The 17,617-nt window shown below is 41.5% G+C and overlaps 3 protein-coding genes across 12 annotated transcripts; 2 read left to right on the plus strand and 1 right to left on the minus strand.

Annotated features, from left to right (window-relative positions):
• Positions 1–771: 771 nt before the first annotated feature.
• LOC107224917 (retinol dehydrogenase 12) lies at positions 772–2,918 on the plus strand. Its single transcript, XM_015665172.2, has 4 exons — positions 772–1,423; positions 1,506–1,741; positions 1,842–2,139; positions 2,234–2,918. The coding sequence occupies exons 1-4, from the start codon at positions 1,151–1,153 to the stop codon at positions 2,408–2,410; spliced, it is 984 nt and encodes a 327-aa protein (XP_015520658.2). The 5' UTR covers positions 772–1,150; the 3' UTR covers positions 2,411–2,918.
• Positions 2,903–8,549, minus strand: LOC107224916 (UV radiation resistance-associated gene protein). Of its 8 annotated transcripts, none has more exons than XM_015665170.2 (11): positions 8,511–8,549; positions 6,971–7,078; positions 6,664–6,874; positions 5,938–6,528; positions 5,665–5,837; positions 5,295–5,521; positions 5,058–5,225; positions 4,737–4,978; positions 4,016–4,652; positions 3,817–3,922; positions 2,903–3,726 (listed from the first exon to the last, which is right to left on the minus strand). In XM_015665170.2, the coding sequence occupies exons 1-11, from the start codon at positions 8,532–8,534 to the stop codon at positions 3,532–3,534; spliced, it is 2,682 nt and encodes an 893-aa protein (XP_015520656.2). In that variant the 5' UTR covers positions 8,535–8,549; the 3' UTR covers positions 2,903–3,531. The 8 variants fall into 8 exon arrangements, with proteins under 8 accessions (XP_015520656.2, XP_015520653.2, XP_046600957.1 ...); XM_015665167.2 differs by having other exon boundaries at positions 2,903–3,423; positions 3,502–3,726; positions 4,016–4,978; XM_046745001.1 differs by having other exon boundaries at positions 4,016–4,978.
• LOC107224925 lies at positions 7,736–17,178 on the plus strand. 3 transcript variants are annotated; one of them, XR_006905257.1, is made up of 14 exons: positions 7,736–8,485; positions 9,023–9,173; positions 10,328–11,064; positions 11,145–11,339; positions 11,432–12,054; positions 12,130–12,531; positions 12,609–12,873; positions 12,994–13,199; positions 13,292–13,436; positions 13,538–13,809; positions 13,900–14,065; positions 14,233–14,405; positions 14,528–14,721; positions 15,768–17,178. XR_006905257.1 is itself a non-coding variant. In XM_015665180.2 (13 exons), exons 1-13 carry the CDS (start codon positions 7,928–7,930, stop codon positions 14,631–14,633), a joined length of 3,999 nt encoding a protein of 1,332 aa, XP_015520666.2. In that variant the 5' UTR covers positions 7,736–7,927; the 3' UTR covers positions 14,634–17,178. The 3 variants fall into 3 exon arrangements, 2 of the variants coding, with proteins under 2 accessions (XP_015520666.2, XP_046600956.1); XM_015665180.2 differs by having other exon boundaries at positions 14,528–17,178; XM_046745000.1 differs by lacking the exons at positions 7,736–8,485; positions 9,023–9,173 and adding an exon at positions 10,155–10,244 and having other exon boundaries at positions 14,528–17,178.
• The last annotated feature ends 439 nt before the right edge of the window (positions 17,179–17,617 follow it).

The raw sequence follows: 17,617 nt of genomic DNA on the forward strand, positions 1-17,617 counted from the left end.
AAGACCCCTCTTTAAATTATACCTGAAATTGATGATAAATAATTGTAACCCACGCAGGTCAGGTACAAAAAAAAATCACCCGTCATTAACAACTACACGCATGATTAATGTTAATGCCATTACAAAAGAAGTACGGCTACCTTAAGGCACTGGTATAAAGATATGATAGAAAAAAAACAACCACGTCGATTTAAACTTTTTTTTTTCGCGGATTTTAAAAGGACAAGATCCGATTAAAACTTTTTATCTATCTATCCGTCCATCCACTCTTCCATATTATGTCAGCTACATGCATGATCATATCTGTGGAGGGCAGAGGTAAGGAGGACTATGTACCTGTATAAAAAGTGGACGTAAAGTAGAGTATATATCAGATGACGTTGCTGCGGTAAAAGAGACACGCTTAAAAGAAAGCGCCAAGAATTCTTAGAGTAAAACAGATTCAAACGGAGAAAGATACAGATGTCCGCTTTGCGAAGGCGCTGTTTTCAAAAAACTTATTGAATGACATTTTCAAGTCCCAATTAAATAAAGTTATTTCTTTCATTTATTAAATCCATCGTGGGAATGACTCATTGAACCACGATTTGCTGCTTTGTCGCAGACACTTTTCCAGTTTAATATCCCATACGACATTGTCCCTCTTACCTCCGCACTCCGTCATCATAGTGTGCCGACCACTAAAACGTAGTTCTACAGTACATTTCAGTGATGTAGATCATGCATTTGCGGCCATAGGTGGTCAGAGCAATGACACGAAAATTACAACGCACAGGGACCTGTTATCAGCCCAAACGATTGTCGACACCCCTCGATTCCGCTCGAATTTCGAGCTACTCGACTCTACTCGACTCCGATATCGCGCACCGATTGCACCGAATTCCACCGAATCACGATCACTTGTACCGGCGGGTGTCGCAGTGAAAAACAACACCTACATCCGTGACTCACTCCAACTCGAGCAGCAAAACTATCTACGGCGTACCTAAAACTACGACGCGAAAGAAAAACTCGTACCTTTGCAAAATCGTGTAACATCCGCACCCGAGATCCACAGTGCAACGATACAAAACACATTATGCTACGGACCTTCCCCGAAGTCGAAAAGAACCTATAAAACTTATCCAAAAGCACATAGTCGCTGGTCGAGATGGTTTCCTCGCTGTGCTACCTGATATTTCCTGTCATCCTTGTCATCGGTCTTCTGCGAAAATGTCGCGAGTCCTCCTGGGGCAAGTGTAAGAGTCGGACTCCGTTGCAGGGACGTGTCTTCCTTGTCACCGGGGCAAACTCTGGGATAGGTAAAGAGACCGTGAGAGAGCTTGCACGGAGGAAAGCAGTGATTATCATGGCCTGTCGGGATCTCCACAGCGCCAGAAACGCTATCGCGGATATTCGCAAGGATGTAGTTACCGGTGAATTGGTGAGCAGGTGTTGGACAGTCCCACTATTTTCTTATTCTATATTTAGATCGCTCGGTTATACGACGATAATGTTTCCCATAGATACCCATGGAGTTGGACCTGGCGTCGTTCGCTTCTATCAGACACTTTGCCCTCGAGGTATTGAAAACATTTTCAGAGATTCATGTGCTGATAAACAATGCTGGGGTTTACGCACCCATCAAGGATCGCTGTGTCACCAAAGATGGTTTTGAAATTCACTTTGGCGTTAATCACTTGGGACATTTCCTGCTCACAAATCTACTTCTCGATAGGCTGAAGGAAAGTTCACCTAGCAGGCAAGTGTTCCTCTCTATACTCAAATTATTGCCGAGTAAACTCGAACGGTGAACTGTTAAGACTTTGATATATAATTTTTCTCCCCCTAAATCCTAATAGAATCGTCGTATTGACTTCAAAGCTGTTGGAATCAGGTCAAATTGATTTCTCTAATTTGAATGGAGAAAAGGGTCTACCTATAAAGGGGCGAATGAATCCAGCTTATAACAATTCGAAATTAGCAAACGTCTATTTTGCGACTGAACTTGCAAAACGAATGGAAGGTACGGGTGTCCAGGTTTATTCCGTATGCCCAGGATTCACATACACCGGGCTCTTCAGAAGTGTTAAACGAAGTTGGTTCCATTACATACTGTTCTCTCCAGTTGCTTTGATGTTTCTTCGCACGGCAAATCAGGTATTTTTACACGTGATTGCATGCCTACAGCATATGCATGAAAAATCGATGAATAAAAGATTTAATATTAACCAGACATGTTTGCATTCTGTAGGGTGCCCAGACCGTGCTTCATTGCGCTACTGAGGAATCTCTGAACAATGAAAGCGGACACATTTACCGCGACTGTAAAATGTACGAGCCAAAGAACGCACTAGATTCAGCAGTTGCAGAACGGTTGTGGAGAGTGAGCAGTGAACTGACTGGTATCACAGAGAAGGAATCCATGTAAACCAACTATTGCGTTAGCATTATGAATGGAATCCAAAGTTTTACTTTGAAGTTGCGTAAATATTTTTAATGATGGAAACTAATCTACTAACTGCAAATAAGGGTCAAGTTTTAGAAAGCTTTGACTCTCCTGACTGCCGATACAACTGTGAATGGATTTCCTCTCGAGATACTTTACTGACTGACGAAAGTGATCTCACTGCAGAGTTGTACTCTAAATTTATTTTTAAATGGTAGGTTTAAGAAGATAATCTCAGCCTACGGATAGCTGTAGGCAAACACGCGTGCAACTATGAAGTATTCAATGAACTTTGGTTAGTTATCGGGTAATTTCTAGTCGGTATTTGTACCAATTTACATGGAGTGAGAAATGCATGCGGTAATCGATCCCTCGAAGATACTTCTTAGTTCCGTTTGTTAATATCTCTTTCAACGACTAGTTTCAATTATATTTTATGAAGATGATTCAAGGTTAAAAGTAAGCAATAAAACATTCTCCAATAAACTAACTTCATTATTTTATAATGTACATACAATGTGGTAATGCAACTGTTCGATCAATAATCGATCTTACATTCTAATAAATACATTGCAGGTTCTCTCTGTATCGAGAGTAAGGATCTCTGATGAGGTTCAGGCTACAGCGATTTACCTCGGTATGGAATTTCAGGTTAAGTTCAAATCAAAGTACGTGTTCCCTTATACATAGACGTTCTTCACAAGGGGCAGGCCAGAGTCGCGAAATCCCATTCAAATATTTTAATTTAATGCAAGAAGTCGTTTCAACGTGCAAAGCTTGCTGTGATGCTGATACGTATTAAATATAGCAAGGCAATATCCCTAGATTTGTTAATCCTCTTCTCGCGTTTCCTTCAAAAATAGCAAGAACCCCTAATCGTAACTGAAACTTTGCTATTTGTTGTATCACAGATTGTTATTGAGTTTCGTTGTGCCAAACGCTTCTATGTCCTTTTCCCCTTTCTGGCACGGATTCGTTAAATGGCAAGAGCGTTTCTACAATTTGTATGAAAATTTATTCTTTGAAAGCGACGGTTTTGCAAAACATCCGATTACGTCGTCTACTCTTCTCACCCGATTTACGTTCTGTACGTTCCAAGTTTGCTATTGGCGTGGTCTCATTACTTTGAAACTGGTACGTTTGTTGGCCAATGCCTCAGTTCGTGCGAAAACGTTTTCGGAACTCCTTCTCATCGAATCGATGTATTCCGATGATGTTCGCGAGTCATCGGGCTCCGTGCAATTTCTCGATGACTTGAATAACGTAGGCGGCGTCGACACCATCGATTCGTTAGTTGGCTAAATTAAAATAGGTATAGAGCTATAATATATGTTGATTACAAAGTACTACATGCCTCGGTTATGCCAGATGTATAATTCGCAACTTACAACTGAATTGTACTGGTCTTGTTGCAGCTGCTCGTCTGAGCAGTGCGCTGTGGACTCACTGTTTCGCCAATTTTCGAGAAATCTTTGCGTCTCCAGGCCTTCTTCCCTGTAACAAAGGCAAAGAGGGATTTTAAAGCTGTGTGACAGAGTGGAAGGTACAGTCAGACGCAGAATAAGTTAATCACTGAATGATCACTACCTTGATTCGGAGTCGTATCGCTTTCGCCGCGGAATTTTTTCCGTTATTAAATATTCTTCCGGAAAACTACAAACCGAACCCGTGCGTTGTTTCTTTTCTCGAACTCTACTGGCGTAGTCCATGGCGTCGTCCATAAAAAAGCACGAGTCAAGCGCCGCGGGAGCAGGTTTAGACCCATCTGTGGCGGATCGTTGCTCTCGTTCTGTCGTTACGTCGTTTTTATTAACTTCCAAGTGTCTCTCTACTGTTTCGGTACTGGAACCATTCGCACTACTTGTTGCCACGTCTACTTCATCGCGTAACGCCATCCTTTCAACGTGTAAAAACGTTTCCTCATCGCCATCTAAGTCACACTTAAATTCGTCACCCTCCAGTTGTCCGATACAAAGCGCCATTTCACAGCTACTTACAGAGTTTGAACTTCGGTGTCTGGAATTCTCAACGGGATCAGATCCAGAAGTGGATTTTCTCTCTGTTACAGATATCGGTACAGTGATTTCTATATTGCTTTCTAACGGAACCACAACGGAAGCAACAGCTTCTCTTAGTAAAGGACCCTGGCCCTGTTTAAATTGACTTCGAATTATGGTATCATTGCTTTTGGCTGTCAAAGGACCTGCGGTCTCACCACTTCCGTCTGTAGGAATATTTTTCGATAAAGATAAAGGCATGTCATCAATAGCCTCATCCTCAGACTTGCAAATTCGCTTAGTATTGTTACCAAGAGTTGATGGCTGTGCTTGATTATCCAAGCCTTGATCTAAGGACGCTCCCAGTGAGCACCTGGTGCTCTTAGATCGACCGATTGATCGCGATTGCTTGTGACACTTCTCAAATACAACTTTCTGAACAGGCAGATGCGTCGACAGTGGTTGTGGCGGTGCCAGAGATTTGTATTTTCCCATACTACTGTGATCTGTATCCAACGATGACCCGGAAAACGTTCTCTTCAACCCATCCAAGCTAAAACACACATAATTGAAACCCATATTGAATTTTCAATATTCTTGGTCTATACATTCGTAAGAAATCTAGTACTCACGGTTGATTCGGCTTTATACTGATCAACGATGCGAGATTAGGAAGAGTAGCTCGAAGATCCACAGTAGGAAGTCCACAGTACCATCTCAGCTGTGCTATATTTTTATTCAACAGGTAGACTGCGTAATGGAATTGCAGCTTGTCTTTCCCTCGAGCAAATAACGGAAATCTAAATGTATTTGAGATCAATTATAGAAAGAGTACAAAGTGAAGAATGATAAGACTTAATGTTACGTACTGTCTGTCTTTATCAGGTATGTTTTCCGTGATGTGGTCAGTGACTTTACTTCTGGATGCGCAGTGAATAATCGGATATCTCGTAGGGATGTTCAAGAAGTTAGCGATCATTTGTGTCGTATGAGCAACTGATCCGAGAGCCACAGCTACTTGCGTGTCTTTGCAGGAATCCAGCTCTTCGCTATCTGGTAGATGGACGTTGTTTATCATGTATCTATCATCCTCTAGCTACGATTAGAAACGATTGACGTGAAGAACGGTTTTAAATAATTGCAAAACACACACAAATGTAAATTGCATGACTATTTTTACGTTCTCTGTTGTATCACGGGTTTTTACAATTATCTAATAATCCGTGGGCGTATTCGTACTCGAGATATGGGATAGATGAGGCCAAGTTCAGATATGAGCTGCATTCGACGGTGAGCAAGCCGCGTAGTTGTATACGCATAAGCTTCTCTGGTTTCCGTCTGACTTTGGCGCCACTCGCGGAGTCGTTCAATATCTCTGTTCAACTCCCTATACTTTTCCATCAGATCTGAACCTATAGTGTATAAATGCACCCAATTTTTAAATCCTGCCATACATTCAAGCTCAGATAACGAATTGTTAATAAGAACTTTGTTCATCCAAGCAACGCTTACCATGATCTTGATTCTCCTCGGCTATGCTGGTATGCACCTGGTTCAGGGTCCTTATCTCTCCAACTTTTTTTATCCTTTCCTGGTCCAATAGTTTTGTCCTGAATCTAGCGACCTCCAGTTCTTTCCTTATCCTCAGACTCTCAGCTCTCTTTTTTCTGTTTGCTTGTTTCGGTTGTAATAGCCTGTTAAGCGTAGACTGAGGATAGACCACTTGATTTTGAGATTCGTACCCAAGCGCAATTCTATCCCTTAGTGCACGCGCAGCTTCTGACTGCTGCTTAAGCGCCTGCATCTTACTTCTCAAGCTGCATAACTTGTTAACCGTGTAGCTGTCCCTCACATCTGCAGCCTGGACACTTATGGCAATGTATCGCTTTAACTCTGGGGGATTCAGGCAACAGCACGGTGGGGTAAAATACCCGCCTTGAAGGTGAAATATCAGCGAATTATCCTTCATACAACTATCCAAGTTACTCGGAAGTTTTGTACCGAGATACACCAGACCCGTAAGCGACAACCCACACGCTAGTATAGTCACATCGGTATTCGTGCCTTGCATATCAGTTTTCCTCCAAAGTCTGAGTACTATGTCTAGATTCAGGAAAAGATAACGAAACTTATTACATGTGTTGGCTGATTATTTCTGACATAAGTACCCATAAAACAGAAGCTTATAACGCCCGCCACTGTATTGCGGCTACCGTACTAACATAGTTTTGCGCTCACCGCTCGCAGCTGAGTGTCCTGTTGCATGTAGTACGGGAACATCTAGGCCAGCCCATTTTGGACAGGTATTGTCAATCGGCTCGCTTGTGTATAGAGGCGATGACATGTTTGTGCGATGAAGAGTATAGTAGAACCATTCTTTGCCGTCGGTCGACGAATTCTCAATTTTTAAATTGTAACCAATAACTTGTATCAAGTTCCTGAGTCGGAGCTATAATTGGATCAATCGATGTGTTTTATGGCAGCACGAAGCATCGCAGTGTGATATTTGTGGAGTACAAAATTGATTGCGTTTTGCAAGTATTACCTGCTGCGTAGCAAGGGGAAGCCAGACTTTGTAACGTGGAGGACTGCGAGGTTGAAGGGTTAGGTCAGAGTCTCTTATCAGAGGTCGTGCCTCCTGTAACTCCATCATCTGTGATGTGAACAACACCCTGTCATAACTAAGATAATATCAACGATACACGGATAACGAACAAAAAGACCGCAGCTAAATCGACGGATTAGTTCCAGGGCGTATTTGACATGTTATTTTTTAACAGAATCGATTAGGTTTCTTTCGGCGAGTTATACTGGACATCCGAGCTACGCAAATTGATATAAGCTACGCGCAGTTCTCGTAATCACGTACGAATATAGCCGTCAATGTGTAAATCATTTACGGCGTATTATTACACTGATAAAATAGAAACTAATCGCCTCGTTGCACTTAACGCGGCATCATTGCAGACTGCATCCAGAGTCCTTGAAACTGACAATAGTAACAATTATGAATGATCAAATTACGACTACGATTACTCATTTGACGCGCCCTTAGTTTACACCTGAAACCGCGAGGTGACTTTTAATCACTGAACGACTACTCCCTCTAGTCGAATATCTACGTACTTGGTACGAGTCACGGTCGTCGATGCGATGCGCCAGGTGGATTTTTGCTAATCGCAAATGTTCCAGGGGCCTACTTCGGCCGTATTAACGTGTGAAGTAGACCCCGGAACCTGTTCGGCGGGTTGCCGCCAGCAGACAGCAGGGGGCGCAGCCAGTGTTGACAAATGACGATCGTATCGTAAATGGCGTAGACGGCATCCGTCGCATCGAAGAAGCTCCTTGCGCGTATGTCGAGAAAAACTATCAATAACTTGCGGTTGCAACCCTCGATTGGTTGTCGGTATGTAAAATGTGACTGGCGGGGTGAGACGGAATGCGTTTAGAGACAGTGGCGATGGTGCGTTTCGCGGTTGAGCATTGAGTCACTTTTGCGGTTATGACCATGGAGGTGGTAGAAAAATCAAAACGGGAGAATGACAGCAGCCCAGTTTCAACGGCCGCTTCGATAACCTGGAACGAGGAAGAGGAGGAGAAATCGGCTGGCGTGAGTAATTCGGAAAAATCGGAAACCCCGAACACCGACTCACCGAGGGATGATAACGCCCAGGTATTCGCCGAGGCTAACGACCCCGCGATCTGCAGACCCTCCCCGTCGCGCTCGGATACCCCCGAGGAGGATGTCGAGGACGAGAAAGGTGTACCCCTATCCGGACCGGAGGACAGGGCTGTGGCAGACAATGCCGAGGATTCGACAACCCCCCGCAAAGATGACGAGAGTCCGGCGAGCGAAGAGCCGTCGGGAAACGTTGAAAAATTGACTGCAAAAAACGAGACGGGAGATTCGCGGGAGGTTATCAGCGGGCCTGTTACACCCCAGCAACCCCTGACATTTACGATAAACTTCGGGGACGACAAGGAGGTCGACACCGCGCGATATCGAAACCTCTTCGAAAGATACAACGCCAGGCATAAACGGAATTCGTCAACCTCAAAGGTGCGTACATAACGCATGTACCTACGTTGACGCACCTCCTATGCTGCATATTGTTCGTTCATCCTCTCCATCCGTGCCCGTCTAAAAAATCCTTTGAATTTCTATTTCTTCTTTCATTTTCGATAACATCTGACAGCCGCGTAGAGTAACGGAACGAACGAAAGTGCTTCCAGCACATTCATGCCTACACGTGCCTCGCATGTGTGCTTTGTACGAGTACGTGTAGCAGAATATGAGAATCCTCCACCGTAACGCATCTATTTACATAGAGAAATTCGTTTCAGTATTTCCAGCTCTCGTCCCCACCTCACGTCGCACTCGAGTACTCGTGTTCCCTCTCCTTCACAGATTTTTTTTTCTACTTTCTTTCTCCGTAGCTGTTTCTTTGCTGAAAAAAAAAAAACACCCGGACATTGTTCTGTATTACCTATAATACGCACGTACTCGGGGTGTGCGCGTTGTTCTGAACGAAGTTCGCGCGATTTATGAATCTATGAATGACACGAAATATAAACGATGTTAATTTTTTATCACCAGGTTGAGGTGAAGAGTAAAAAAGCGCCCGAGGCACCGGTCTTGACGAAACAAAAGACTCCAAGTGCGCACTCCGAAGGCTACTTCAGTAGCGATCCGGAGGACGACACTAGGCGCAAAGCCGACCAACTGTCTCGGAAACTCAAGCAATTGGGTAAGAATCTCTAAAATAGATGGCAAACCTGCGTAGATTTGCAATCGTTACACGTATGTATGCCTATAGCTTATATATTAAGATTGTTCACCCAAAAGAAATAAAAAGAACTGTGGTTTATGATGAAAAATAAATCCCCTGCTAATTTGAGCTCGATCGGATAAGATTTAGACGTCCCGCTTTCAAGTTTTGTTTTTACATTGAAATAACACGTTAAAAAAATAATACTTAACTTAACTCACCGTCGATTTCGCGTGAAAACATACACGAAAATGAAAAATAATGAAAACTTTTATTTTCTCTAAGTTTAATATGATTATTTTTGATTTTTCAATTTTGGCAGTCTGATGCCACAATAATTCTCAAAATATGCAAAATTGAACAAAATATCTGGAGACCTTTTTTGTACAGAATAATATTGTCTACAAAAAAGGTCTCTTGATATTTTTAATTCTCGTCTATATTTTCACGCGAAATCGACGGTGAGTTGAGTCGAGCAATTATTTATTTATTTATTTATTTATTTATTTTTTTTTTTTTTTCATTTTAAAGCGTTATATATATATATGCACGCTATCTCGTCCGGCCGAATAATTCCGATGCAATTGTACTTTTAAACACACTGCGGTATTTATTTCGATTCCGCGCGCGGCGCGGGTGACTTTTCACGCAATCGGTGCGTACATAGGATGGTATTGTATATACAGGACACGGGGTCCGCGTATATGCGAATATATATCTATAATCCAGTATCGCGAACCGTGAATCACGATGAAGTCATCTTCGCCATGAATGGTGGTGGTGCGGCCAATGCGTGGACAGCTTATTGATATTCGTACATCGTCGCGGTCGGTACGCGGGCAACGTATACGTACACACTGTCGTACAATGCAGGCGTATAATATACACACGTACAACCAAACTCACATATCTACATACCTAGTTATGTGGATACATAGACTGCAACGCGCGTGGGTAGAGTCGCATGAGCGCTGTGCATACCTGCCGAAGAGCGCGATTGTATTTTAAGCTCAGTTCGATACAGGTGCATGTCCGCGGCGCTGAGTATAAGTAAATTTCTCAGTCAATTCGTGATCTAATCACGTCGGAGTAGTACCGCACGGTTAATTTAACGAGCAACTTACGCTTTTCAGGCCTAAAATCCGTTTCGAAAGTCCCTGCGGTTCCCGAGAAATACGACGCGGGGATCATGTCTCGATCGTACTCGGAGCAGTCGACCCGGGAGTCGGAGATTTTGATCGCCCACGAAAAAGTCCGCTCGACTAGAGATAATCGCCGGGCAAATCGTGCCGATATGTCTCTGGACCTTCATCACCCTGCAAACAACATCTACGACGGTCAGAAGAGAAGAGTAACGGCGCACAACTCGAGCCTCCATCAGAACGGCAAGAATCGTGACCGGGAACCTGAGTTTGTGAAGACCGATATGGTTCGACCATCGATGCGCGATACAGAGATGAGATACGAGAGGAATTTCACCTCCGTGAACAATTCTACGGGCCTCCGTCACCGCGAGGAACGAGACAATGGCTTTCAACGGTTTGCGGATCTCGATGAAAAATTATCAAGCGAGAGCTCCGGGTCGGATCGGTTTTTTAATTATGAAAACGCTAATATGGATGAGCGTGAAATTCGCGGATGCGGACGGCGATCTCATATGGATAATGTTAATGGTCAGACAAATTTGGATGCGCTTGAGGTAAGCAATTTTGACGAGGGTTCCGACGGTGCCGTTAGCGAGGCTGGAACCTACACCATACACAAAGATTATACGGATGAGGAAAAGGCCAGGATGGATATCGACAGAGTATTCGGTGTCGGTGTTCTCACGGAAGAAGAATCCTCTGAGGCGTACGTCCACAGCTTCAAGGTTCGTCTGAATTTTCATTTGAGTAATCATAAATAATCGCATAAATTGTTTGTATTATCAGTTATCATTGATTATTGCAGATGAGTATTTCTAGAGACAACAATTGGATATCCGAGTGGGCGACACAGGTCGCAGAACACAACTTGTTACCGTCTGCAATCGGCGGGATGGATGTGATCTCAAAAGGACTTGTCTCACCACAAAGTCCACAAAGTCCTTCCAAAATACCCTCGCCGATTCATTCTCGGTCCCGAAGGCTGTCCAGGGGTCGTCAAGTTCGTACATATGTATATTAGATTGTCTTTCAATCGTGTATGGAATTGATAATTACGTATTCAAATATTTGAATATTCTGTGCTTCTTCCAGGACCAAAGTGACAGCAGTTTGGAAACGGAATCGTATCTTCGTGCAAAACCTACAGCAGCTGCATCGCCGTCGCCCCACAACGATCGGATTATTGTTGATTCAGGGGGCGAGTCGGATGATGATACTAGCCGCAGCCACAACACACCTCCGCAAAGTTTGCAGCGGATAGGTTCGGCTCGTCGTGCAAGTCTATCCGACATGATGTTTGCACGAAACAGTATTTCCGAGGGGCGACGTAGCGCGAGAGCCTACACTGGATCTGAGACAAGGCTAAGAAAGGACCGAATTGTCACTTTACAAGAACCTCTGCGAAGTCCGACACACGTCTTGGCCCGCCTGCAGCTAGGAAGACGTAATAGCTCGCTTGACAGGAAGGAGTACGCCTCTGACACCCCAGAATCCAACTGCACTTCTGGTAGAAGCAGCTTGAAAAGCTATCTGGATGGCACCATAGTTCATCCCGATAGTCCAGTTCTAGCACGGGTCAGAACACCTACTGGAAAACTTACCACCAACAGCCCTATTATGTCACGTAAAGAAATTACACCAATGAGAACCAGTGAGCTTGCCAAAGCGCCACCTCAGGCAAAAAATATTGGTTATTTTACCTGCACGGAAAACAGGTAATTTCTGTTTGTAGCGAATTAGATGTTACTATTCTAGGTTGAATTCTATTCATATCCATTTATTCGTTGTAGTCCCTATATGCTGCGAAAGTCTCAGAGCACAACAAGTTACGGTCATCGGGAGGACTTTGGTTACCGAGATCGAAGTAGAGAATCTTGTTTAACGTCTGTTCAAAGCTTGCATCAGAATAGTCCCGTACCACGACGCAGCAACGATGTACAAAGATCTGCAAGCACCGTATCAGTCAGAAATCCGCAAGTTACAAATCTGCTCACTAGGCGCGGCAGCTTCAACAACAACAACAATAACAATACAGTCAATGATAGAACGGCAATGGCAGCTATTACGGGGAAATTTGCCATCGCATCAGACAGCAGTAGTGAAGCTGGGGACAAACCAGTTCTGAAATCACCTGTCCCGCCTCTTTCATCAGGCATAAAACTGAACAGAGCATTTAGTATACGGAGAGCTAGGTAAGAAACAGAAGAATTGTACTAGTAATTATTTGAACGATTGCTTTTCGAATCCCTCGTACTACATGCTTTTGTAGACTAAACTGCGAGCATGAAACAACGCCGAATACTACACCAGAGGAACGACGAAGGAAAGCACAGGTTGGCGAGATACGGGGAACCCAGGCTTCGACACAAAGTCGACAGACACCAAACCATCATCGTGGGAGGTCTGCTGGAAATACAGTCTTTAACAGCAAAGATACATTCAAAAGACCTGAACCACCAAAACCTAGAGCACCGTCGATGTCTCGTACCGACAGTGGTAGGATCAGTACTAAGGCGCCGAAAAATGTTAATCATGTAAGATTAAATAGTTCTCTGCTTAAAAACTTGGTATCCAATGTATGTAATTCATTTGTGACAGAACAATGATTATTTGAAATTTAATTTTCACACCGTATTTCCGTGCATTCTTCATAGGTGCAGCATTTGCGATCGAATCAAAAACTGACAAAAGATGCTCACAAAAAGCCTGGTAGAAGCAATTCGACTTTGACTTCGAAAGAAGTAGAATTTCAAAATTGGAAGAGACGCAAAAGTTATGATCCAATGAAAGCCGCAGCTGAGGGAAAGAAGAAAATGGACTCCTCAAAAAAGCAGCCCAGTATTGAGGATGGCTCTCACGGGTAAGTTGACAGTTACCCATCATTTGGAATGATACAATGGCAGGTCCTATAATAATGGGAAAACAACTTGATAAATATGTGTTACATTACAGATGCGAAAGCTCTGTTCTTAGATCAGCAAGTTTTCACGGCACAGGGGGAACTCTTTCACTCGCTGCCGAATGGTCAGAAAATGATAACGAATTCACAGATTCCAATGAATACATTCGACCTCCTCCCCCTTCAAGCCCTCAGTTGGTGAGTCGAAAAGAGAATGTCAAAAGTACAGCGGTCTTTTAATAATCGATATTGTGGAATGTGACGGAATTTTTCACTAACAATCATCATGAATTTGTTAGGGAAGTGACAGCGATTTTGAAACATCGTCATATCTCCGCACAACTGAAAATGTTGTGTCTGCAATGTCAGCACGTATGATTGTGCGTCATCCACCTCTGGTTGATTCTGGAGGAGAAAGTGACGAAGACACGAGTCGTAGTCTCCATAGGCCGACGCACAGAGGATCGCTGCACCTTTCCCGCGGCAGTGATACCGAAAGTAGTGACGAGCCACATCCTCCGATCATTCAATCGCCTGTCGCAAACTTGAACCACTCCAAGATCGTCCCTAGGTACCATTTGGAGTCTTTTATGAAATAACTATACGTTTCTGACATTCGTCCTATGACACTTAATTAGGCCAAGATTATAATTTATCGCAGCATACGTAAAACTCGGACTGGAAGTCGAGATAAAAAAACACCAATGTCTCTAACAAAGCCAAAATCTTCACCACGGGATGCTAGAGGAAACGTTGACACAACAAAGGTTGTTGCAAGGACAGATTCGGGTCGATTCAGCACACGGGCACCGAAAAATATCAATGTGGTGAGCAAATCGTTTTAACATATTAAAATAAAGTTTCCGGTAGATGACTGACTATATTCGGTTCTGTAAGTCATATGACTACACATAGAAATCAGGCAGAGGAAGCAATTGCGGTATAACGGAATCATTCATTTTTATAGAAGAAATGTATGTGTATGGTTGTTTAGGTCACCCAGTCAAAGGGAAAAGATAGTAAAAAGTCTGCTGTCCCAAGTTCGAAAGAGGTAGAAATGCAGAACTGGAAGCGCCGAAAGAGCTATGATCCGATGAAAGCGGCAATGGAAGGTCGGCGAAAAGTTAATCAAACAAAGAGAAGTCCGAACGTGAATTCATCGCCAAGGTTAGCAATACACAGATTGAAACATGTCATTCAAGTATTTCAAAAGAACAGAGGATTCCAAATGTGAGGCATTGTATTTCAATTTTGCCACTTTCTATTAATCGGACATTTTATTACTGCAGCCACGTACTGAGGTCGCAAAGTTTCCATGGCTCAGTGGGACTTGGTGTAAGTGACTGGAGTGACGAAGAATTAACAGTTTCGGCAGATGAGGCATCTCTGTACTGAATGAGTCTGAAAATAACTGTACATCAGTGACAACAATTACAATTACGAGACTCTTATTCCCGTTAGAAACAAATAACAAAGATACGTGGTAAGACAATGGATGGTCTTTCGATCTTTTTTTTCTCTCTATTTTCGTTTAGACTCATATATTTTCAACTTATCGATCTGACGCTTGAATACTTTTTTGTGAGCAATACCAATGCAATTATTTTATTTACAGAGTATGTAGCGGAATATTATCTAGTTTATAGCCACTTACAGTATCATACGTTCTTCGTAGTATGTCACATCAACTTGATATCTTATTATCAGTACCTACATGGTCTTTGATAAATGGTGATTCATTACTACAATATATCAATTGACCTATCGAGTGCGGTTCACTCGTACTTTTTCCGGTTTCGTCTTATTTCGAATCTTCACTGATAAAATACTCTTGTGTCTATGACGTATCATATCGATATTCGCGTTCGGAATTTAGGTCTATAATGTATGGTCTTTAAGCGCCGCATGTCTTGCGCTCAAATATAGGTAATATGTATTTCTACACGACTATTATTGCATCTGAATATTTGTTCATTACTATCTTGTCCAATCTTTTGTCGACAATCAAGCGTCTTAATCGAACAGCAAAGTTCTCAGAAAAGCATTAACATTTAAGGGGCATACAATTCTTGCTGAACAAATAGGTATAACTCACGTCCATGAAAATATTCCATTATACGAGTAACAATTCAACGCCATGCCTCGTAGTCCAATTTTTGTACTGAATCAATTTATACATGAATTATTGAGATGCTTATTTCCTGTTTTATACTGTGACATATACATTAACATTTGTATCTTATGGCTCTTCCCAAGTGCAATACATTTTTCGCTAGGTTAATGAAAAGTTGAGGAGATAAGTGACGGAGAAATATATTTGTATATTAGAAATCATTATTATTCATTATGTGGAGAACTGTTTTGAACTTTGCATGTCAGCATTGTGTTGCGAATGATGGTTTAGTTTTTTCGGGCGACGGTGCATACAAGTTAATTACATACAATGTTATTGCCGCTCGTTGATAGACATTTGTATACTATGTTAATTATTGATATTGGAAACTCAGTTGATTTTTTCCATTATAATAGATATAACGGAAAAGAATCTGCGACGTCCGTCCACCCGCCCGAAGACAAACGCATTCGATTGAATTGAAAATTTTTTATGTTTCAATATTTTTTCTGCGTATTTTAAATTTTACGTGTGATTTATTCAAAAAAAAATGTTAAACTTTTCGAGAATATGTAGTACATGTTCTTGTTATGTCGTCAGAAAATTTAAGACGAGATCTAACTATCAAAGAATTAGTCTGGCGCACGTATCAGATGATGTGAATTGAGAGGATAATCCACTACTAAAACGTAAATATTATATTCTGATTAATCAAAACCATGTCAGTTGAACGACGGCGCGGTGAGACCGTCAGGTTTACATTCTACTTAACAGTAGTGAATCTGTCTATTAAAAACTACATATGTGTAGGTATTATGTATATACTAGAATATGGTCTACTGATCATGGGACTTGGTTTATCTGAAATGATATTTGTATGTGTATAACGGTCAGTGAATGCTTTCATTTGTAAAGTTGCAAATATTATACATCATATTATATTATGTATACATCTCTGAATATATATATATATATATATATATGTTAAATATAATAGTATCATAGTTCAGTATATACTTGTACAAAAACGGCGGATTATTATAAGCATCATAATTCATACGTACATAGAGAATATTTGTAGAGCAATTTTTCGGTACGGCTAACATGTGGTAGAATATAAGCACTTATTTATGTTACAGTATGCATATAATAGGTATATTATACAATGTATTTACATGGAAAAAAATGATTGTTAGTCCAATTGAATATTTCTTTGCGGGTGGCGAAATTGTACATTTTGTTGCTTTTAATAATTTTTTTTTTTTTCATTCATTTTGAAAGTACAAAAGGCTGGGCGAGTTAAAAATTTGTTTTTCGTCATTCGCAAAAAAAAACTTTTCATTGGATCAAATAACTCTTTCTCTCAATATAACTATGTCGTCAGATTACTCGGCGCTAAGACAACGAATGTCTCTCTAATTCTTCCTAATCACCGGGCTTCCTCCCTTCAGTACAGAGAACTAGAGGGTCACCTTTATTGTTACGTCCAACACCACATTGATGATTCGTGCTTTATTTTTTTAAACGTTACCTGAAACAAAAACTTATCTATGCATATATGAATGTATGTACAATATCGACTCTTGTATATTGACCATAAGTTAAAAACTTTCAACTCTTTTTCTCTCTATAAAACAATTACTTCGTAGTCCGGATCTTCGTTTTTGTTAAGATATACTTGCCCGTATACTGTCCATGCATTGTAGAATATGCTTGCGATTTTGTAACAATCAAATATTTTGATCGCTAATTTATTATTAAAAAAAAAAACACAAAACTACATTTTTCAATCCCAAGTGAAAATGTCAGTGATTGTAAGGCTAATAACACTACGGTAACATAAATGTTTGTCGCAGACTGGATTATGTAACAATTTTCATTCATTTACTCTAATGTTTCCTACCCTATCAACTATAATCAATCATAAGTAATAACTTTTCTTTCAAACGCTTCAGGTGAGTATTTCTCGAATATCTCGGCACCGATTCAAGGTAGAGCCGTTCAATGATATTCAAAACCACGAGGTTGAAATTAGTAACGTTATCGTAACGAAACATTGGGAAAAAATCCTACTTTATTATTTTTACAATGATTTTGAAGGAACCAAGATTGCAAAATATGTGTAGGTTTCGTTTCATCACGGTTTACTGAATTTCAAATAGTTCCAAAATCTCGTAATAACGGTTTTACCCCTTTTTCCTCAGCATGAATCGTTACGATAACATTACCAACTACAACACGATTCAAAAGCAGGTAGTATCGCCCG

This window comes from Neodiprion lecontei, chromosome 7 (assembly GCF_021901455.1).
Source record: "Neodiprion lecontei isolate iyNeoLeco1 chromosome 7, iyNeoLeco1.1, whole genome shotgun sequence".
In the NCBI taxonomy this organism is placed as follows: Eukaryota; Metazoa; Arthropoda; class Insecta; order Hymenoptera; family Diprionidae; genus Neodiprion; species Neodiprion lecontei.